Source organism: Culex quinquefasciatus, chromosome 1 (genome assembly GCF_015732765.1).
Source record: "Culex quinquefasciatus strain JHB chromosome 1, VPISU_Cqui_1.0_pri_paternal, whole genome shotgun sequence".
NCBI classification, from domain to species: Eukaryota; Metazoa; Arthropoda; class Insecta; order Diptera; family Culicidae; genus Culex; species Culex quinquefasciatus.
Window position 1 is genome coordinate 29,289,526 of NC_051861.1, and position 24,422 is coordinate 29,313,947.

The following is a 24,422-nucleotide window of genomic DNA, read 5'->3' on the forward strand; positions in this document are numbered from 1 at the left end:
TTTATTCCCAAATATGTCCAAAAGCAAAGAAAGGCAACTTGAGTGTGTCCCCTTCTTCATGTTACGTAATCCCCGAACACCTATACACCAGGAGATCGCCTTTTACCTTTCTTTTCGCGCTTTTCGTGATTGAATCATTGGCTCAAACCCCCCTCCTCAACCAGGAACCGAAAGCGCCGAGGTCCGGAAATGATGATTCCGGTTATTTATATTTACCTTCCCCATTTCTTGCATCTCACTTCGCGAGATAGGTGAGATGCTGGGAGAAAGAAAAAAAACGCGCGAGATGAAACAAGAAAAAAGCTCACCACAGCGTGAAAGTTGCGCCATTTTTTGTACGGCAAACACGCCATGTTTTGCCGACAGGAAATTGTTACGTTTGCAATTATTGTTATCAAACGGCGCGTGATCAAAGATGGCCGCGCGAAATTTAAATTTGACCGAAAATTAACGCCGCAGTCCGGATTAGATTTCGGGCTGCTGCGATGATTTGTTTTTAGTCCAAGCGTAACGAAAAGCTTTCGCACAGCTTGCTAAGGGTGTATCAAACTGTGTCAATATGATTTTTTTTTGTGCTGATTTTTATGACTCTATGGTAATTTGGTGCCCCCGTAGCAACATAATTCCGTTGCCCTATTGGCAAAGTGTTGCCCCCCTTTTTTCGTCGAAACTCTGCGTGATTATTTAACACTTTTGAATTTATTAATCTGGCCATCCCATACCAACAAGAAGAAGCAAATAAAAACGCCAACCGGACCACGTCGCCATCCTCATAATGTACCAAAGTGGGCACGTTTCGGAGAAACAATATTGTGGCCCAGAGTTGCCAAACAAAGGGGAGGGGGCATAACTCGGCGTAGAAAGTTTTTATCAACATCAGGGCGCACTGCGCGCGATCATTGACGACCGCGGGCGGATTTCTTCCGCCATGTTTATTTCACCGTAAAAGGCGACTTTATTTCGTTGGTTTGCTTACTTCAACTCTCTTCTGCTGTTCATGGCCACCGAACCGGCGCGACCATTTCGCCCTGAAAGGTTATTACGTGTATGTGGGGGGGGGGGAGCAGGTCTGCACCTTTGGAAGAAAATTATACCTTTTCGGTAATCGGTACACGGAACCAAAAGATCAATTAGTCTTATTTATTCACCTTTTTATTTGGGTTCACTTGAAATTGGAGTTTTGATTTTGACTCTTGAGTTCTGCTCTTGACTTGCTCTTTGAATTTTCACTCTTGACTTGGATTTTTGACTTGGATTCATTACTTGGACTCATAGATTGGAGAGTCTTGACTTGAATTCTCAACATAAATTCTTGACTTGGACTCTTGCCATGGACTCTTGACTCAGATTCTTGACTTGGACTCTCATGACTTGAACTCTCTCGACTTAGACCATTTTGACCTGGACTCTTGGCTCAGATTCGTGACTTGATCTTTTATTTTGGACGCCGGACTTGAATTCTCGACTTGGATTCTTGACTTGGATCCTTGACACGAGCTCTTGACTTGGATACTTGACTTAGACTCTTGATTTAGCCGCTTGACTTGGACTTTTTTTTTAGACTTGGCTTAGACTTTCTTGACTTGGACTCTTGCCGCGGACTCTCTATTTGCCCGGATTTTAATCCTCGACTTGGACTCTTGGCTTGGATTCATGACTTAGACTCTTGATAAAGACACTTGATTTGGACTTTCAACGTGTACTTATGACTTGAGCTCTTGACTTGGTGTTTTGACTTGAACTCTTGACATGGACTCTTGACTTGGACTCTCATGACTTAAACTCTCTCGACTTAGACCATTTTGACCTGGACTCTTGGCTCAGACTCGTGACTTGATCTTTTATTTTGGACGCCGGACTTGAATTCTCGACTTGGATTCTTGACTTAGATCCTTGACACGAGCTCTTGACTTGGATACTTGACTTTGACTCTTGATTTGGCCGCTTGACTTGGACTTTCAACTTGAACTTATGACTTGGTCTCTTGACTTGGAGTTTTGACTTGAATTCTCGACTTGGATTCTTGACACGGACTCTTGGCTCTAACTCTTGACTGAAGTCTTGACTTGAAGTCTTGACTTGAAGTATTGACTTGGACTCTTGATTTGAATCCTTGACTTAGATTTTTGACATAGACTCTTGACTTAGACACAGGCTTGGATTCTTGACACGGACTCTTGGCTCCGACTCGTGACTTGGTCTCTTGGTTTGGAAGCCAGACTTGAATTCCCGACATGGATTATTGACTTAGATTCTTGACATGGACTTTTGACTCAGATTCTTGACTTAAACTCTTGATTTAGTTTCGGCCAAGGATTCGACTAAAATTAATGACTTTGAATCTTTTCTAGAGTCCAAGACGCGGACTCTCGGCTTGGACTCTTGACTTGGCATTTTGACTTTAACTCGTGACTTGGAGTCTTGGCCTCTTGACTTGGAATATTGAATTCAATTCTTGACATGGGTTCTTGACCTAGACTCTTGACCTAGACTCTTGATTAGGAACTTGTGATTTGGGGTCTTGGCTTGTATTTTTGACTTGAACTCTAGACATGGAAATAGAATCTCTTGACTTTGACTCTTGATTCTTGACTTAAACTCTTAACTAGAATTCCTTTCCATTACTTGTACTTAAGTTAGACTACCTATCAATATAACTACAAAAAGTCAACATAACCCTTTCTCTGCTAAACAAACCAAAGAAGCCGCTTTCGTACTTATGGGGGACGCTATGCAAGAAAAAAGAGAAATGTGCGAATAACAACAACAAACTGACCAAAAGCCCACACTAACGACAGATCGTGATGCTGTGACGAGCCGGACTTGGGGTGTTCAACAACAGTGCTACTGATCAAGCTAGGAAGCAACACAGGCTATCAATTTCACTTACCCTATTAAAGGGTAAAGACAAGTTTCTCAGGGGTTTTTTTTTTTTTTTTGTTATTTGATGCAGAAGTTTATTTTTAAAAATGCATTTTTTAAAGAAAATTGAGGAAAAAAACCTATGGTACATTTACCCTCGTCGAAAAGGTACTAATCAAGCTGTACTTGAATGGTTATCTCCATGATCAGGAAAAGATACAACAAAATAAAAACTGGTAACGGCGGCGGTGGCCGCAGGCAATTGTCGAGACGACGGCGTGATCTCTTACTTTCTTTTTCCGCGATTTATCAAGCTAAATTTGAACCCTTTTTATGCTTCTTCTTTTTTTAAGGAGGAAAATACGGCGACCAGCGAGAGGTAAACTAGTATGAGAGCCTTCGCATAGATTTTTTTAACAAATTATTTAAACATATCAAACTTTTTTTTAAAAAAGAAAGGTATGTGGTGACTGACCAAGTTTTGAATACAATGGTAACCATAGGAATTAATAACAAAATAAAAATTGTCTAAATTTCGACCAATTCACATTTTGTGTCTAAAGTAACTGTTTTCCTGATCACAAAATTTCATATTACAGCAAATTTACTAAATCCACTAAAAAGATGGTTTTTAATCACTCCCGAAAGTTTCATGAAGATATTTCATGATTAAACTGAGTAAGAGATGATTTAAGTTTGCAATTTTACTATGCGCAAAGCGAACTGTCAAACTTTGTGAGCGTTTTTCTTTAAACACAGAGTTGCTTTACGGGTGCCACGATATCTCGAGATGGAATGGACCAAATTGCCTGAAATTTTAGGTGGAGACTCGTAAGACATATCCCGTGTGCATGACGAAGCCCGATTTTGAAATTTGGCTCTGAAAAAAAAAAATTACAAAAATCATAAACTGACAATTTTGAAAATGAAAACCCAAAAATTATTTTTATCTTTTTTAAAATATATTTTTTTTGGCCATATATAATTACCCCTCCTGGATTTTCATGCAACTGAGAAACAGATTTTTGTAACATATTTTGCATCGCAAATTATTGTGAAATTTTCCGTTCTTGCGTGATGCTTCATTTTTGACATAAAAAAAAATTAAAATAGGGATTAATAATTTAACGCTATTTTTATGATGTAGGTACAGGAAACCTTACATTTCTTGCTTGCTTTTATTTCAGAGATTTTATCTCAGCAACCATTGGTCCTATCTCCAATGTTTTTAAAGCAAGTTTATAGGACATTTTCTGATCTTTACAATCAAATTTCATTATGCATCCAAAAATTAATTAAATATAAAATTTTAAATTTTCAAACGTTTTCGTTTCGTTTTCTTGTCAAAAGTTCAATTAAAACCCGATTTAATATCACCAGAGGTTAAATAGAGCCTTTCTAATGATACCACCCAGTGAGAATTTGACCTAAAGCTTCGAATCTTTTTAGACTAAACCTCGAATGCATTTTTTTTTTCATTTCAGAAGTATAGTATGGGTTGCAAGATAATTATACACAGAAAAAAAAGTTGAATTTTGAAATGATGAAAATTTGGTAGCTTCAATATTACCTCTTTTTTGAGTAATATTACATAAAAAAATGTGTAAAAATGTGAACCTGATGAATATTCATCAAAAACTGATGAAAATTCGTCATTTTCTGGGTTAAAATTAATCATTTTTTTGACCAAAATCTGTCACCATTTCCTGATGAATATTACCATCATTTTTTTCTGTGTATTTAAGGCTGGTACAAATTTTATTTAAAGTTTTTGTCCCCCCCCCCCCCTTCAAAGTTGGCCCGAAAAATCAGGGGGCAAAAAAATATTTTTTCATAAAACTTCAATATTTTTATAAAAATTTAAGTGCAATTAGTTAAATTCAATTTAAAATGAATTCTCCTGCGTTAAGAATCATTTTTAGCATGTTTGCATCTTTTGAATTTTTGAAAATTTTCGATGTCTACAATCGCTAAAGTTTTTTTTTTTTCGCTAAAATTTTTGTTTTCGTCAAATTTTACATTTTTTGGAATCTTTTATTGCAAAACAACTGAACTAGTGTAACATACATTTTAAAACACTTTTTCCATGCAAATGTTGAGACTATGGCATGTTATTTTAATTTTTTTTTTTGCCCCCCCCCCTCGACTCCGGCCAGAGCCGAGGGACAAAAACTTTTAAAAATATTTGCATCGGCCTAATTTAGAAAAACTTATTGGATTGACATTATTAAAAAATAAAGAGTACTCAGTCTTTGATGTTAGTCTATGATTAACTAAAAAAATATGTATCGCTATTGCACTTTGTCGATCTATTATGAGAAGCCAGAAAGAACACATTCACGCGCAGCGTAAAACGCGCAAGCGTAAATGTGCTGGCGTTTATGCTTCGACTTGACGTATTGAGCCGGGACTTCGAAAATGATGTTCAGTATATAATTCTGTATAAAACAAAAATTTAATGGGAAAAAATAGGGTAAAAATAAGACGAAAACACTCATATGGCTATATCTCTGGAAATACATTTTGGAAAAGCTTCAAATTTTGGGCCCAAGCAGTTTATGGCGCATGTTTTCGAATGGCTTTTTGTTTGAAACTGAATTCTTTTAAGGTGAAGCCGTTGATCATTTTCGAAGAAAATTAATCATCACTATAAAATATTCTGTATTAAATTCAATTTAACGAATTTCAGCACCAAAAGGAATCAGCATGTGCCGGTTGTTGCCTTCTTGAAGCCACTGAAAGAATTTTTGATCTAAATCAAATGTGCTTCAAAATTTATATAATATTGTGGCACAGTCATTGACGTCCTGGTTGGCAATCATTGACTAATGACGATTTCCATAACTTTACAAGAAATGGGATTATCGTTACCAAAAGGAATCAGCATTTGTAAGGCACTATTCTAAGCAACTTGTTGAAGAAATTTTGTCAAAATATTGAAAGCAACGCAAAATTTATATCTTTGGACGAAAAATCATGACAATGATGGACGTCTTCACGTTAATTTGATAGTGTTATCTGTAAAATTGTCCAAAAAAATCTCAAAAAATGGCTTTGACCACATTTACTGGTCGAAAATTGTGAATCGAAAAATAAAATGTTCGTCTCCGACCCCACGGCTACAAATCTGAAATATAAAAATTGTGGTTTTTACGAGTGGTTTTCCAATGATGGAAGACACAATTTTTTATGAGCGGATACAGACATCGCCCAACTATTTCAGAAAAAGATCACTAAAAAATCAGGCTTTGAGTTCCAAAACCTTGAAATTAGTAATAGGATTTTTTCTGGAACGATTCCCCGCCGTGCACGATTTTTTTAAGATTTCTGAAAAAAAGCGTTTTTCCAAAAGCAAACCTTAAACCTTTCTTTTGTAAGAAAGGCAAAACAATAGAAAAAGTTTATTTTAATAAAACTATTTTTTTTTTTTCAGAAAAGTTTTAAGCAAACCTACAATTTTGCCCAAGTCACCAAATCGATAAGAAAATCTGTTCACAAGATTCAGATTTTTGAATAGTAGACACAATTATTTTAATGTGCTCATTTTGAGAGAATTGCCTTCAGACATTTGATGTATTTTATTCGATATTTTGTTGCATGTTTTGCACATTTGTTGAATTTGGCTCGATTATTGAAAATTATTTCTAAAACCCAGGTAGGACAACTGAGCAATTCTCTACGAAATCGGTCTTTTTTCTTCAATTTTAATTTTTGTATTTTTTAATCCGGCTGAAACTTTTTTGGTGCCTTCGGTATGCCCAAAGAAGCCATTTTGCATCATTAGTTTGTCCATATAATTTTCCATACAAATTCGGCAGCTGTCCATACAAAAATGATGTATGAAAATTCAAAAATCTGTATCTTTTGAAGGAATTTTTTGATCGATTTGGTGTCTTCGGCAAAGTTGTAGGTATGGATACGGACTACACTGGAAAAAATAATACACGGTAAAAAAAAATTTGGTGATTTTTTTATTTAACTTTTTATCACTAAAACTTGATTTACAAAAAAACACTATTTTTAATTTTTTTTATTTTTTGATATGTTTTAGAAGACATAAAATGCCAACTTTTCAGAAATTTCCAGGTTGTGCAAAAAATCATTGACCGAGTTATGAATTTTTTAATCAATACTGATTTTTTCAAAAAATCGAAATTTTGTTCACGTTTGCAAACATCTTTTGAAAAATATTGAGTTCTCTATATTTTGCTTCATCGGACTTCTGATCTTTAGTTGCTGATACAATGCAAAGGTTTAAAAACAGGAAAATTGATGTTTTCTAAGTTTCACCCAAACAACCCACCATTTTCTATCGTCAATATCTCAGCAACTAATGGTCCGATTTTCAATGTTAATATATGAAACATTTGTGAAATTTTCCGAAAAATATTTTTGGAATTTTCAAATCAAGACAAACATTTTAAAAGGGCGTAATATTGAATGTTTGGCCTTTGTGAAATGTTAGTCTTGATTTGAAAATTCCAAAAATATTTTTTTCGAAGAGATCGGAAAATTTTACAAATGTTTCATATATTAACATTGAAAATCGGACCATTAGTTGCTGAGATATTGACGATAGAAAATGGTGGGTTGTTTGGGTGAAACTTAGAAAACATCAATTTTCCTGTTTTTAAACCTTTGCATTGCAATATCTCAGCAACTAAAGGTCGTATCAACAAAGTCCAAATAAGCAAAATATAGAGAATTTTCTCAGCTTTTCAAAAATATTTTTTTCAAAACTGGGCAAACATGTGCACTAATTTAAAAAAATGAAAAACTGCGACTATTTTCAAAAAAGTCACTTAAATATGGCTATAACTTGAAAACGGTGCACTTTATCAAAATTTCAGTAAAGTACTTTTTGATTGCAAATTTGATTTTACATCGAAAAATGAAGTTGAAAAATTTTTACGACCAAAATTTCGATTTTTTGAAAAAATCAGTATTGATTAAAAAATTCATAACTCGGTCAGTGATTTTTTGCACAACCTGGAAATTTCTGAAAAGTTGGCATTTTATGCCTTCTAAAACATATCAAAAAATAAAAAAAATTAAAAATAGTGTTTTTTTGTAAATCAAGTTTTAGTGATAAAAAGTTAAATAAAAAAATCACCAAATTTTTTTTACCGTGTATTATTTTTTTCCAGTGTAGTCCGTATCCATACCTACAACTTTGCCGAAGACACCAAATCGATCAAAAAATTCCTTCAAAAGATACAGATTTTTGAATTTTCATACATCATTTTTGTATGGACAGCTGCCGAATTTGTATGGAAAATTATATGGACAAACTAATGATGCAAAATGGCTTCTTTGGGCAAACCGAAGGCACCAAAAAAGTTTCAGTCGGATTAAAAAATACAAAAAAAATCGAATGACCGAAATCCTAGAGAACTGCTCAACTTTTCTTTTGTGGGAAGTATATCAAGAAGTTTGGTGAGTTCAGTTTTTTTATCCAGAATTGGTTTTAATTTAATTGACCAATTCAAATGAAAAAAATCAGGTGGGACAACTATGGGTGTATGAGCAGTCTACGTATAAATCACCGATAAGTCAGATCAATTTGCTTAACATATTTACGACAAGCTCTATTTTCAAACAACACCTCCCTGAAGTCACCAAAACTTTCCCTTCTATTCCACAAAAGCTGCAGGTCTTGCAAGCGATCTAAATACACCGGTCCCTATTAACATCGTTTAAGAAAAATTAACACCAGACGACCGATTTCCGCTCCACTTCAACAAACCCCGTTGAGGCTATATAGTGAAACCACACTCTCCGTTAGTGTCGTCCAACAATTAGAACACTTTGCAACCCTATTCAACCGATATCCGCTGCGCACTGTAGTGGAAATACGTTTATCTGAGGCCACGGTCGCGAAAGAAAGCTGTCCTGTGAATTGAATTGAAAATCTCTTGGAAAAGCTGAAATATTCACAAATTCTAACCAAAAAAGGCATCAATATTTTTAAGGATGTAACAATCTCTATTTCCGCCGACACCCAACTGTTATCGACGCTTTTTTTCCTCTGGGGCGACTCCCCGTGAGATGGACCCCCCCCCCCCCTTGTTTGGGTCTCTAACCCGACTTAAAGAGGTCTTGGGGGGTCTGAGAGCGGAGATTGGTGTTCACCCCACCCTGATCTGGTTTCGGCATGACCGAGGCGTTGCACTTCTTGCCCTCTTTCTCCCATTTTTCTGCTGGCCCGTCGTTGTGATGCTACACTTCTTTTGAACTATTGGCGCATCGGATCGGTGGGATAGTGGGCAAATTTATCTCGCTTTCAGATTTTTGTGTTTTTGGAGATTTTTTTTTCAGTGTGAGTGTGATTTTATGAAACTTTCTTTCTTTCATCGCCAACAATAGCAGTACTGAAATAATAGTTTTTGCTATTCCGTCGTGAAACTACTTACTTTTCCTGTCATTCTTGAACGACGAAATAGCCTACTTTTCTGTACCAAAAATAACAGAATCGAATAGCAACACTTTTCGAAATAAATGCTGAAAAGTTCTACTTTTCAGCACTAAAATGGGTGCTGAAAAGTTGAACTTTTCAGCACTTGTTTCGAAAAGTAACACTTTTCAACATTTTTTTGATTTAAACGATTTATTGACAAAATACATGAAAATTTGACATAAAATTTCACTAAGTGTGTGTTTTTCGGAATTGCAAAAAATGTTGTATGGAACTCGTTGCAAAACTTGATTTTTTCAGCACTCTTCGTATTTATCCAACTCGGTGAACCTCTTTGGATAAATGTACGACTCGTGCTGAATTTATCCTCTTTTTGCAACTTGTTGCATAAACTAATATTATGCATGCTTACAACATGTTTTGCAATTCCCAAAAACGCTTTTTGAATGGAATTTCATGTCAAACATCCATGTGTTTAGTAAATTCACCGCTCGAAACAACAACAATATTGAAAATTGTTACTTTTCGATACTAGTGTTGAAAAGATCCACTCTTCAGCACTGTTTGTGAAAGGTATTTATTGTCCATTCTGTTATTTTTGATAGGGAAAAGCAGGCCGTTTCGTGTTTCTCCAGAAGGACAGGAAAAGTTGGCAGTTTTGCAATTCCAATTCGCGTTTTAATGTTCAACCTATTCAACCAACCTATTTGCATTGCCCCGAAGTTTGGTTGAACTTGGTGGCCAGAGTCCCGAGTTAGAATTATAAATGTTTACGGTAGCCGAGCTCGTACTTGTGTCAAACGTGTTCTGACCTGAAATCCCTTTGGCCAATTGTCGCACTTGCATCAACTTCCATGCTGTGTCATGATAGCACGACAAGATCGAAACTTCTTTCATATGAAAAGTGACAACAATGAATGGAGTTTTTTTCGATTTTGCCTTTCATGCAACAGAAAGGTTTTAGGTTTACTTTTGGGAAAGCGCTTTTTTCAGAAATCTTATTAAAAAAATCGTGCACGGCGAGAATCGTCCCAGGAAATAATCTTATTACTAATTTGAAGGTTTTGATGCGCTCTTTCGATTAAATTTCGGCCCGAAACCCGGAACTCCAAACCTGATTTTTTAGAGCTCTTTTTCTGAAATAGTTGTGCGTCTTCCATCATTCCATCATTTTAAGGTAATCATAGACTAACATTAAAGACTGAGTACCCTTTATTTTTTTCTAATAATGTCAATTTAATATGTTTTTCGACCCATAATGTACCTCTAAAATTGAAAAAATGGCATTCGAGGTTTAACCTAAGAAGATTTGAAGCTTTAGGTCATTTTTTCACTGGGTGGTATCATTATGTTTTTGAAAAAATAGTTGCACCTATATATTTGTCGGAGTTTTATCATTTTGTAAGAAAGGCTCTATTTCATCGGGTTTTTCTGGAATATCTCAGGATTGAAAACGAATTTTGGGGATCTGTAAAGGTCAAAAGGTGCCTCACCTTTTGTGAGCTGCACAAAATTGCGTTCTTAACTTAATCTGACTCAAAATGTACGTAAGTTACAAGTTAGCACGACGGCGACGAATTGTGCCAAAAAGCTTAACTTTTTACATTCGACTTTAAAACTTGTGACAGGAAAAAAACTAGTCTATCTGATTGAAATCTCAGCAAAGCCTTTATGGATGAATGTGCGACGTCCTCTAACATTTTTAATCAAAAGTTCATTTATTTTCTTTTTCGTTAAATCATTTCTGGAGATTTTTTTTTAAAAAAGGTCCAATAAACCAAATTTTCAGTTTTTGCTTTTTGGGTGTTTTTCGATACCCCTGACTCAAGGCTGTTTCAAAACCTCCCAAAAAGCAAAAACTGGAAATTTGGTTTATTGGACCTTTTTTAAAAAAAAATCTCCAGAAATGATTTAAAGAAAAAGAAAATAAATGAAGTTTTGATTAAAAATGTTAGACGAAACATTAGGTAAGCTGCAAAGGAAAGTTATGTTTAGCACGAATCGTACATTCATCCAATGCATGCATAAAAAGGCATTTTAAGATTGATACCAGTTGATTAGACTTCTATTTACATTAAAATTATGAATTTTTTTTGAAAAAAATATTTTTTTTTCCCTTGATTTTTCGGACCATTTTTAAAGGGGGGAGCATAAGCTTTGAAAAATATTTGCAACGGCCTCAGTTCTTGTATAGAAATGTCTCACAAATCAATAAAATAATTATTTAAATAACACACATACTATGTCTCTAAGAGCCTGTTAAACATAAAAAAAAATTAATATTCAAGGGTTTTGTAGCGTTACGATTCTTCCTTTTTTTTCTCATGCAAGGAACAAAAGTAAAAGTAAATCTAAACCCTTGAAGAGTATCGGGGCCGGCATTTACAAAGCGGATTCAGTGGCAGTTTCATTCTCAACTTAATGTTAACATGTTAACTTAACTTTGTTAAGGTTAATGTTAACGTTCCATAGGTCGCCTCCCTAAGGTGTCGTGATAAGGTCCAGTTTGTGACGATACACTACCTTCCCTTTACTAAGCAATCGATTCCAGAAGGGAAAAGATCACCAGTTGTGTTGGTCCGAGCCGGGATTTGAACCCTGATTTACCGCTTACGAGGCGGAAGCGTTACCACTGGGCTACGTGGCTCGGTCAAGGAACAAACACGATCAGAAAAGAAACTACATACCGTTGTAGCTCATATTGATAAAAATAAATCAGTTTTGTTCCTTCTTGGTTGAATAATGATGATCCCAGTTCTGGATGAGGTTCCACTTCCGACGCAGATTGTGGATTACTAAATTCACGTCGCCCGTTTCAATACCAAGTTGAGGTCTTCTGGATTTTGAACATTGCTTGAATACCAAAACTTGGTATTGCCATGGTTTTATTTTTAGGTGTTCCTGCGCCCTTGGAAAATCAGGTTTAGGTAGGACCACATACATGATTTTGGTATGATTTGATGGTATTTTACCATCTATTATTATGCAACCAAAGGCACATTTTGGTCGCTGTTTTTTGCACAAGTAAATTTGGTATTTTCATACATTTTTTTAGTGCACCAGTTGCAGTTAGTGAAAAAACAGAAATGATCCATATGCAACAGCCAAATCTACTCACCTGCTGATTCGTTGTTGTTCTTAGTGATATTCTTCACCACATCGAATGCATTTGTCATTGATGAACGGCCTGTGCTTGAAGTTCTTGAAGCTTTTGAAAAAAAAAAAAACAAGATTGAAAAATAAGTGTTATTAAAATGAAACTGGATTGAAATTTACCAAAATTCAATAATCTGTCGATTGACTCGTTTTTCAAAGTATTTGGTTATCCCGAATTAGAGAAATTTCAACGATGTAAAATAAAACTGAAAATCAGCTTTAACATTTTTGAGTTTCAAGTAATTTTAGCGCAAAATTAATTATCTCGTCAACATTTATAAAAAATTTCCCATATTTTCAGAGGAATTTGATGAAACACTTCAATACCAAAATGTGGCATCCTGACTTTTTCCACAATGTCTAGTCATTTCTTCAGGGGGTATATCAAAAATGTTTAAAATCAAGTTTGAAATTTCCGGTTTTCAATAAAAGCATTTGCTTTCAGACATCATTTTAGAGCAAAATTAATTATTTTGTCAAAATTGGTCAAAATTTTCCCATAGTTTCAGAGGAATTTGATAAAACACTTTAATACGAAAATAATAACAAAATTTGCCATCCTGACTCTTTTCCACAATTTCAAGTAGAGATGGGATTATTTGTGTGAACCGTTCTTATGAACCGGCTCAAGCTAAAGAACGAATGAGCGACCGCTCAGAAAAAATGAGCGGCGGTTCATTTTGTGAACCGGTTCTTTTCAAAGAACTGTCAAATCAAAGAGCGAGTCGAAGAACGAACCAAACGAGAGCGAATGAGCGAGAGCGAATGAGCGAGAGCGAATGAACGGAAAGAACGAACGGAGCGCTTTATTAGCGCCGCTCGCGCCGTCGCCGACGTCGTCGAACGGCGTCGTTTTCGCTCACTCTTTCGTTATTTCGCTCTCGCTCATTCGCTCTCGTTCGGTTCGTTCTTCCACGCGCTTGTGGTGACGGTGCTGTTGAGAAAAGAGGGGAAACTAGGTTCTCACCGGTAAGAATTGTTGCAACATTATGGCGCACTTTATGCTTGTTGCTAGCCTGTATCGGGGCGCCTGTGATTTTGAATCAGCTGACTGTCGCCAGATGTTGCATGATCTCATTATGTTAATATTGATAGATTTCTCAAATGTTATGTACATGTAGTTGTTACACGCATTCGAACATAGCTCGTATGCTAGTTTGCGGTTTTAATCCATGTATTGGACACACACACACAAACTTGGCACTCTTTTGTGGTAATTGTTCAATAGTTTTCTTAAGGCATTTGTTCAGATCTTCTTTTTTGACGCTGGTTTTGATCAGTTATTTGCTGTCATGAATAAAAGTTGTTCTTATTAAACAAAAAACTGCATTTCAATAATATTTTATCAAGTGCAGCAAAACGCTACCTCAAATATGCCTGTTACTGAACACCAAATAAAATCTATTGTTTCACAAAATAATGGGAAGATAATTATCAAAACGATAATTCAGCTTACTTTTCATTACTTTTAACGATTGAAAGCAATAATTTGGTTGAAAATATTCTCTTCTGAAGAAAATTCAAGTTTGTTTACCTCTCTATGAAAAAAGTTTTCGATATTTGTGGATTTCAGAGCTCAATGTTTTTCTACTTTTTCATATAAAACGTTTATATTTGAAATGCTTTCCAAAAAAGGATAAAGCAAATCGCCGATTTTCTATGTTTTATAAACGATCTCCAATCTGTTCAGAATAAGTGCGGTGAAAACATATATTTTTGAATTATCAATCAACAAAAATCATACGAAGTGTGCCACTCATGGACACTCCATTGGTCGTTTAAAAATCTAAATATCTTGAGCAGATGCTTCAGTTCATTCCAGTCTATTTTCTGACTTTGAGCGAAATGAGCGGATGAGCCGTTCAAAAGAGCCGCTCATTTAAATGAGCGAACGAAAATGAGCGGCTTACAGAAATGAGCGGTTTTGCCCACCACTAATTCAAGTCATTTCTTTAGGGGGTATATCAAAAATGTTTAAAATCAAGTTTGAAATTTCCGGTTTTCAATGAAATCATTCGCTTTGAGACATCATTTTAGCGCAAAATTAAATATTTTGTCAAAATTGGTCAAAATTTTTCCATAGTTTCAGAGGAATTTGATAAAACATTTTAATACCAAAATAATAGCAAAATTTGGTGTTCGATCATTGACAAATCCTGCAATTTTGCAATATCAAAACAATACCTTAAATTGGTATGTTACCACATTTTGCTCTTGCATAATCCTTAAGACAAATTTTAAAGGGTCCAGAAATACCAAAATTTGGTATTGATACCAGAGAAAGGTATTATTACGCATTTCCTTTGTTATTTATCCATGCTCGGGTACTGCACATGCGTCAAAAGTCAGTGATATAAATCTTTGAATGTTTGAAAAACTTGGTTTTACAAAACCTTTTTCAAGATTCTCAAGAAAGACGGCTCGTGGAGTGAGGTTCCGATACATTTCCCATATTCTGGGCGCCTTTCTGTAGATTCAACTTGAAGCGCTTTATAAAATTTATAAAAATTGCATCAAACATCTTATGCCCACCAAATCCCACTATCCAAAACGCGACGGCCAAAAAGCCGGCGCGCGCGATGATACCTCGATCACGGCCTGCTGTAGCCGCCGAACAGTTGAGAGCAGCTTTGGCATGCATCCAACCTCAACGACGGCACAGAGTGAGGAGGGAGGGGATGGGACACACAAGACGCCACCACTCCACCGCCACCGCGTTGGCCCACTTCTTCTGCCGGCGCAAACCCACCATCGGGTTTTGGTCGCGCAAGACTTTATAAATACAATGCGCGGGGCGATTAAGCTCGTCAGTCCCACTTGTACTTTCGTGCCACCAACAACCAGCTGAAAGCTTCTCTTTGGGGCTGATAGATAACTTGGAAAAAAAAGCAAAAGTTCAAAAGAGTGTAAAACACGTGAACTTTCACTTGGTGAACTCGGGAAAAGAAAGTGAAACCGTTTAGACACTTGGCCAACCATGTGATTCGTTTTAAAAACCAAACTAAACCAAAATGAAAGTGACTCGAACCATGTGGTTCCAATATGGGGACATTACCTAACACACCCCGAAAACCAGCCTACTACGCCTGAAACCCAAATTGGAAAAAAGTGTGACAACTTTGAATAATTTCAAACCCCAGCACCAACGTCGAGTATGTGGCCATCGGACGGCAGGCACCGCCCAAGATATCCCTCAAGAGGACCCCGCTGGAGGGGATGTGTCCATCGCGGGACCCGCCGCCGTGCGTTCCGGCCAGCCGCCGCTACCGGACCCACGACGGGACGTGCAACAACCGGAAGCGACCGCGCTGGGGTTCGGCCCAGATGCCCTTTCATCGGTTCCTGGCGCCCGAGTACGCAGACGGAGTGGAGGGAATCAGGTGAGTTGATTTTTTTTTAGCGGGAAAGTAGTGTAACGAAGTGAATGTTGAATACATATTTAAAAAAAATGAATATCAAAGAAATCAAAAAAATTAAGAACTCAAGTGGAATCACCGATAAAAAGTTTCGAATAATTGAAAATAGCTTTAGGAAAACAATGATACACATGAATTATGGTATAAATTTCACAATAAGGAGAAAAATTAGAATTGAATTGAAATTTCGAAGTCTAAAAGACAATAATATTTTAACAAAAACAGAATTGTTTACTTGTAGAATGACATTTGTTTATTGATATATTTCTATTTTATTGAAACTTTTAAATTATTTTTCTGAAAACAAAATTTAAAAAAGTAAAAAATCAAATAATTTGAATATATTATAAAAAAGCATAAGCATTTTTTTATTTATTTAAAATTAAAAAATATACCATAGAAAGATGTTTGATGATTTTCACATTACTTTTCTCTATCTAATTTCAGATATATATTTTTTGATTTTGTATTGCCTTTGAAATATTTAAGTGAAAAAATATAATCAATAGCAAACTTTTTCTTTTTTTAAAGAAATAAAAAAAATCAGAAGAAGATTGAAAAAAAAATATCAAAACAGGTTGACCATTATTCTGTATCAATGACTGTGTAAGCAAAGCCAAAACAAATTTTTCTTTTAAATTGTATTCAAGTAAAAAGCAAAATCGCTCTTAACAAATCATTTACGTCATTTAACTCCACAATTTAAACACTAACACTTATAAGCCAATAATGGGCCATTTTAAAAAATTATCTTTCTATTTAATTACATGAATAGTTTGACGAAAATTGTTTATTCATTTTTTTCAGTTAAACAACGATTTCATTAAATTTTAAAAGTTGAAAACAACATTTTGTGTGTAACTCGTAATTTTTATCACTGCACTCAGCAGTGAATTTATCTCAAAATTTCATCCTTCTCTATCAAACCATTCTCATCGACCAAAGTGAGATGCGATGAATAAAATCTTCCACGTGCTCTCAAAAGAACATCAATGAGTAAACGATAATTCAATGTTTCTTTCTGTTTCTTGCCTTCGCACCACATGACATTTACGATTTTCGTCTGTGTGTTAGTAACATCGAAAAATCTTCCTAACATCTTGAGCTTTCACTTTGTTAAACCGATTTTTTGCTGGAAGAGAGACTGAATATCTTTTGAATTTCCTCTCTCAGTGAGTGGCTAAGTAAACCATTTTGAACTAGAATCTTGTATCGCTGATTGTACAAATTGTGCAAAAATTATGTAAAATGTTTCCAAGGGTTTGTTGGCTTTGTGTACACTTTTTGACTATTATCTATACTGCCGCTCCAATCTAGTCCGTCCCATATGTAAAAAGTGAGTGCTGAGATAACGCTGTTTGAAACCCAAAAAAAGTTTCACCATATTTTTCATTCTAAATCAACAATTTCTATACAGTTTTTCATACAGTTATTTCAACATCAGTCTAATAAACACCACTATCATAAATTTGTTTTAAAAAACTAACAATTTGGAGGAAAATTTGTGGAAATTTCAACAAAGGACCGACTTGACTTTATTTGTCCATAAATAAAGGCAGGTCAGTCATAGTATCAAGGTAGGCTTGAACATTTACACCAGAGGTTCAACCTGGTTCAACTGTCATTTCCAAGTTTGTTTTGGTAGTTTCCCAAGTATGAATATTGATCACCAAATGATAAAAAAATGTTTTTTTTTCCAGATTTTGATATAATTTCTAGATATCAAAATATGACCAGCAACGACACCAGAAATTGTGCAAATACTCCAGAGGCAAATGACATGTGACTGCAAATCTCAACTGCTGAACCCTTGAAATTAAATTCAAAAACTCCGCTTGTCGGAGGAGGGATCTCTCCTAGAATCTGGATCAAGCCTATTCATTCAAGACAAATATACCTAATTGTATGTTGTGGGCATTAGCCATAACGGTATGATTTTTATTTTTTCTATCCGTGGTTTTCCCTTGCACAAGAAAAAAGCAGAAAAGTTATGTATTATTTCACTTTTAATATTCAAATATTTCTCCAGAAACGACCAGATAATGATATTTTCAAGCTTTACGTGTTCTGAAAGACATACTCTGTAAAATTTAAACAATTCTGCATCCACTCAAACGATTTGCGAGACATTTCTTTATGAGGAACTGACTTGCCTTTATTTTGCATATATGGACAGCGTGAAAGTCATATTTATTTTGGAATTATTAGAACAAACATTATTTTTTTATTCAATAGGCTTAAAGAACATGTGAAAACAAGACTTTTGTTAAGTTTATCTCATTTTTGACAAAAATACATATGGGACGGACTAGATTGGAGCGGCAGTATAGAATATAACATATAACATATTACAAACAGACACAAAACTTGAAGGAAAGTTTGACACTGGTGGATCTGAAATGCAGCAGCGACAAATTTGATTTATTTTCTGACATTTCACCTATGAATGTATAAGTGAGATTACGTTTTTCACGCGAGTGATGCTCGAATTCCTCTCTTTCTCTCTCTCTCTCAGTGAGCGCACTGTGAAAGAAGTTTGATGAAGATTTTCCATCACCGTGCAAAATACTAGTTTTGGCAAACAATATGATTTAATTTTTGTTTTTTTTTTCAGTTGGAAAGAATAATCTGTTTTAAAATGGAATTCAAACTTGATTTAAATTTAAAAAAAATAGTCATCAACTTTGTCAACGATTATTGAAACCGATAAAACAATGATAAACAAAAACAAGAAGAATAATGAAATTAATCGATTTCCCCTTTCCCCACAGACGTTCCATCCACAACGCCCAGCTCCCGTCGGCCCGCTTCGTCAGCCTGGTCGTGCACGGCACCCGCCAGGAGGAAGCCCCCGTCACGATGATGCTCGCGCTGTGGGGTCAACTGCTCGATCACGACCTGACCGCAACCGCCCAACCCCGCAGCCTCAACGGCTCGACCCCGCGCTGCTGCGGCAAATCCGACGACGATCTGCACCCGTCCTGCCTTCCGATCAAGGTTCCGCTGGACGACCCGTGGCTTTCGCCGTTGGGCGTCCGCTGTCTGGAGTTTTTGCGATCGGCACCGGCCCAACGGCGGGACTGCTTGCTTTCCTGGAGGGAGCAGACCAACCAGGTGACTTCGTACATTGACGCGTCGCCGATTTACTCGAGCAACCCGCGGACGTCGGACAATGCGCGGATCTTTAGGAGTGGACTGTTGCTGTTTGGACGGGGACCACCGAGTGAGGACGTTTGCTTCCGGGCAGCGCTGGCGAATCAGTGCATTAGGCCGGGGGACGCTCGGAGTGGTGAGCAGCCGGGACTGTTGATGTTGCACATGGTTTGGGTGAATGAGCACAACCAGATCGCGACACGGCTGTCGGATATTAATCCGCACTGGAGCGACGAGAAGTTGTACCAGGAGACGAGACGGATCGTGGGGGCGATGTTCCAGCATGTGACGTATCGGGAGTTTTTGCCGGTGATTTTGGGGAAGGAGGTTTCGAGACTGTTCAACTTGGAGCTTGAGACGAGCGGGTTCTATAAGGGGTACGACCCGGGGGTGAATCCAACGGTGGCGAACGAGTTTTCGGCGGCGGCGTTCCGCTTTGGGCACTCGTTGATTCAGGGGTCTTATATGCGGGCGGATCGACACCACCGGTTTATTCTGAACAACGTGACGTTGCACGAGGAGACGGCGGACGGTGATCTGGGGGGACCCGGGTCGTTGCATCGGCTGGTGCGCGGGATGGTCAATCAGAGGGCGCTGAAGCGGGACGAGTTTATCACGGCAGAACTGACGAACCATCTGTTTCAAACGAGAAGTAAGTCGGCGATCTACCTGGGATCTTTGAGGGTCGGTACTAAGGAATTTGGTGTTTCTTTGCAGGTTTCCCGTTTGGACTGGACTTGGCAGCGATCAATATCCAGCGAGGTCGCGATCACGGCATTCAGCCGTACGTCAACTGGCGGATTCCTTGCGGACTGACGCCCATCAAGAACTGGGAAGATCTGGACCGGGTTTCCGGTCCAGCGTCGGCGCATCGATTGCGCAAGGCGTACCGCTCCGTTGACGATATCGATCTGTTTGTGGGAGGTCTGGCGGAGCGGCCGGTCGTTGGGGGTATCGTAGGACCCACGTTCTCCTGTATTATTGCTCAGCAATTTAGCAATCTTCGCAAGGGGGATCGGTTCTGGTACGAAAACCCCGGGTTCGAGTCCTCGTTCACGCCAGCCCAGCTGGAATCTATCCGCCAGGTGGCGTTTTCACAGGTTCTGTGCCGTGCACTGGGAGGGGGAACCTTGCAACCCCACGTCTTTCTACCGGCAGACAACGGACAGAACGAACGACTCCCTTGCGACTCGAAACTGATGGCACCGATCGACCTGGAACCGTGGACAGAACGTGATCCCTTTACCAGACCGAATGACTCACCCAACGAACCCGCCACTGGACAGAGTGACAACCTGATTGACCTCGATGCGCTACAGGCGATCGTATCCTCAACCACCACGACCAGACGAACCCCACTGCCGACCAAAGCAGCGAACGTGATCAACAAAGTCGACTTTATACCGAACGGACACACCGGACTTCAAATACCTTCCAACGGACAGATCGTACTGAACTCGCCGAGACCGCAGACTACAGTCGTGAACAATAAACTAGACCTGAACCTTGGAACGCAACCGACCCCGCAGAACAAACCTACGACGGCGATCGACAACAAACTTGACCTCACAACCGTACCGCCAAAACGTAAACCAACCCGAAAGACCACACCAAAACGAAGACCAACTCCGTCCAGCAACCTAGTTGTAAACAACCTCGACTTTAGCTTGAAACGTGACTCGCTTGACAATACAACCGCTGACGAAACCGTACGACACCGACGTGACGTGACTTTCATAAACCTCTCGAAACTGTTTACACGGGAAGACAACGCGACCTTGCCCAAGAACAACCCCGCACTTCGACGTGGCTACTATCCGGCACCTCCGGATCCACCCTCCGACTACGACGACGTCAACAACTACGACTACGGAGACGGACCAGTGTACGTAAAACCCGGCTACGGATACGAACCTCCCGCGACTGAACCACCCCCACAGAACCCTTACTACTACCCGGCGACGGAGGAACCTCCACCACAACCACCCTACTGTGGCTACAACTGCTACCAACCGCCCATGACCACGTACAACCCGTACGGACTGGACACACGCAAACCGGCACGAACGACTCCCAAACGAGGACAACCCAGCAAGATCATTACCCCGAACAATGACTATGACCCACAGAAGCGACGAACGACCCCGAGACCTCAACCACCTCAACAGCAACAACAACAACAACGCACGACAACCCAACGCACCGTTATACAAAGACCCGGACTTGTAGTAATAAATGACGTTCGACCACCAACCAACAACAACAACCGACCAAACGACAAGCCTATCTTTCTATCACCTTCTTCTTCTTCCTCTTCACCTTCCGCTTCTCTCAACTCTTTCCCTCAAAGCTCTAAGAACCCTTCACCGTCTTCTGCCTCTCAGTCTGTCTTTTCCGTCGACCCTCGACCTCAGTTTTCCTCTTCACGACCTCAACCTCAACCTCAATCTGTCCCTTCGCCTATCTTCTCTCAGAAAAAGCCCAACTTTAAAAAACCCCCGAAAGAACTCCGCACCGACCTGCCGACCCGAATCGACGCCAAACATGACTACGACTACGACAGCTTGATACCGGACGGACTGACATCCAACATTGACGAACACGACGGCTACCTGCGACCGGAACAGAACGCGTACGAACCACTGAAAAAGACCCCGGACCTGGAAACGTACCGCAACTACAGCGCATTCAACAACGTCGACCGACGCCGACAGACGGCGGCACCGTACGAGGTGCCCACGGGACGCGTACTCTGGACCGACGGACGCGACCTGGGACGGTACGCGGAAGCGTACCAACTGCACGAAACCGACGACCGACGGGACCAATTTGTGGGACCGTACATTGACCAGACGGGACACGACACGACCACCGACTCCGCTGATCAAACGACCAACGTTACGGAACGGAACGATACCGAAGACGATGACGACAAAGTAGACGAGACGATTCTTACCGAGGACGTTGAAGAAGACGCGATCAGTACGAAACTAGACCTGACCGACGACTTCCCGGACATCCACGCACGAACCTCCCACAAGGACACGATACACGCGTTACTGGACGTCGACTCGGACAACGCTAACGAACTGCCGAAACTACCACGATTTGACCAGCCAGACTCCGACGACGACGTCGACGCAACTCGACCAAGCTCTACGACAAGACGCACGACGTCACGCAAACGACGGCCGACCCGACCAAAACGACCCACGAACCACGCCACGACAAACGACCGACGACAGCCGGGAATTGCACTGGTTCCCTTCGTGCTACTAACGAGTATTGAACGGTGAGTTTGGCAGCGAGATTCTAACCTGCAAACAGATCATAACCTCAAAATGTGCTTTCATTTTTTCACAGACCGGACAACTGGGTGATGTTCAATGTGGCCAAGTCGAAGAAGCGCAATCCGCTGCCGGAAGTGCCGCAGCTGAAGAGCGACGTCTTTTCGCTGAGCGAACTGCCGAAGCCGATCGCCGAGGAGGATTGACCACCTGACTGACGCTTGAGACTGAGACTGACACAAAACGAAGACAGACAAAAAGTGACAACTTGAAGACGTGAACGTACGAGGATGACTGGTGACTGAATTGATGTGAACGTCGACTGACTTGACTGACATGGCTGACGATTGACGACTGACAATTTGACTGATGTGACTGATTGACTGAAACACGCCCAACATGAAAAAATGACTTGAAACTGATTCCATAACTGCATTTTAATCTTTATACTCACAAACAACTGCAATGTTTGGACAGACGTTTTGTTATCAACTATTTATTTATTTATTTATATTTATTAAAGAATATTATAACCTATTTGGTCATGTAATCAATCGTATATCACATATCCTTTCGAGATGTTTCTGTTTATTTTCACTTTTACTAAAAGTTATTCTTTTCCTTTTACAAGCATTTCAAAAAAATCCCAAGTGTTTTATAATCCGACGAGAATGCATTGGACCACGCCCATTTTTCTATTTTCAGCTAGTTCTTTTTTCTTCCAGCGATCTTTTGAGTCTACTTAGATTAGAATGGGTCGTCAAAAGTCAAACGTCAAAAGACTTGGTGCGTTTGTTTTTTTTATGGCGCTTGCTAGTTATTTACATGTTTCAGGATTATTTTTCAAGTGAGCGACTAACTAATTTTCAAAAGAAGATGGTGCCGGTAGTTGAAAGCAATTTCATATCTTAAGCGCTTTGAAAACGTTAGCGCAAGTGAAAAGATATTGATGCCAACAAAATGATGAGAAATGGTGGCATACATTTGCGTGCATACTCGAGGCGGTGCTGTTACTGATAAGTTTATAGCCGAAATAGTATTTTTGGAGCTTTAATCGCATCAAACTCTCCATTTAACAAAGATAGGTGTTTGATTAAAAAATCAAATTATTCGCTCTACAACATTGCCTTGGACGGTTTCCACGTCAAATCTACCACTAAAAATCCGGACCATCTCCGATCTTAATAAAAGTTGCTGGATCGTTTGTCCTACTCAAATCAACAACTCCTGTGCACTCAGTTTAGTAATTCACAATGGCATTTGAATTTTAGAAATTCTTTTAGTTTTAAATTATTGGTAATTACATTTAAATTTCCAAAATCATATCTTTCGAAGCAGATGTTCAAAAAATCGATCGAAAGTGTGTTTTAACGAAAATCGGTCGCTCCTTTCAATGAAAATATTTCCAAAAGCCGAATCTTTCATTTTCGATAAAAAAAACAGCCAAAAATCAAATTTTCTTCGAAAATCAGGCTTAATACACCCTTAGATTCAAATTTTGCCATTACCATTCGAAAGAGCGGACAATTTCCCACTTTTCTTCAATTGACACCAAGTTGGAGCGAAAGCGTTTTCGAGTGGTTTGTAAATAAAAACCTTTTTTCGTTTTTGTTTTAATTTTTTTCCAAAAAGCTAAATTACATGTTTTATGGTAAATTTTGTAACAGATCCCATTTTTAAACTTAAAATAATGTTCTGCTTCCGTATTTTTGAGTTTTTCCTTGACGTACCAGTTTCAAATACATATAAAAAGAACGAAATAATTACTAAAGATAACCAAAAAAGGTGCACTTAAGGTAACATTTCCTTAATCTAATCTAATCTAATCGAACACTACACTTAAGGTAACATTTCCTTAACCACTTTTATTATGGAAAAATGTTTATCTCACTCGTCAGTGTTGTTAATACCTGCAAAATAGTTTTTTTTTTCTTATTTTATTTTCCAAATTCATCTGGAAACATCATTTATTCGTGTTTATCAAAACTATTTGCGTAGATTTGAAGCTAATTATATCAAGAATAAATTTGCAGAATAAACATGCTATTTCATCAAATCTCTGAAAAGTTACAACAATTTTTGTATAGAAAAGCTGCAAATTGTAAAATTCTGTGATATTTATTCCCTTTTCGT

The 24,422-nt window shown here is 38.4% G+C and overlaps 1 protein-coding gene across 2 annotated transcripts in view; it reads left to right on the forward strand.

The window, feature by feature from the left end:
- Positions 1–22,826, forward strand: part of LOC6040686 — a 70,171-nt gene extending 47,345 nt beyond the window's left edge. For both annotated transcript variants that reach the window (XM_038258918.1, XM_038258911.1), the window contains exons 4-7: positions 15,574–15,813; positions 18,621–19,654; positions 19,720–22,294; positions 22,366–22,826. In XM_038258918.1, the coding sequence (XP_038114846.1) occupies positions 15,574–15,813; positions 18,621–19,654; positions 19,720–22,294; positions 22,366–22,495 (3,979 nt within the window). In that variant the 3' untranslated portion in view covers positions 22,496–22,826. The remainder of the gene's footprint in view (positions 1–15,573; positions 15,814–18,620; positions 19,655–19,719; positions 22,295–22,365) is intronic.
- Positions 22,827–24,422: the final 1,596 nt, after the last annotated feature.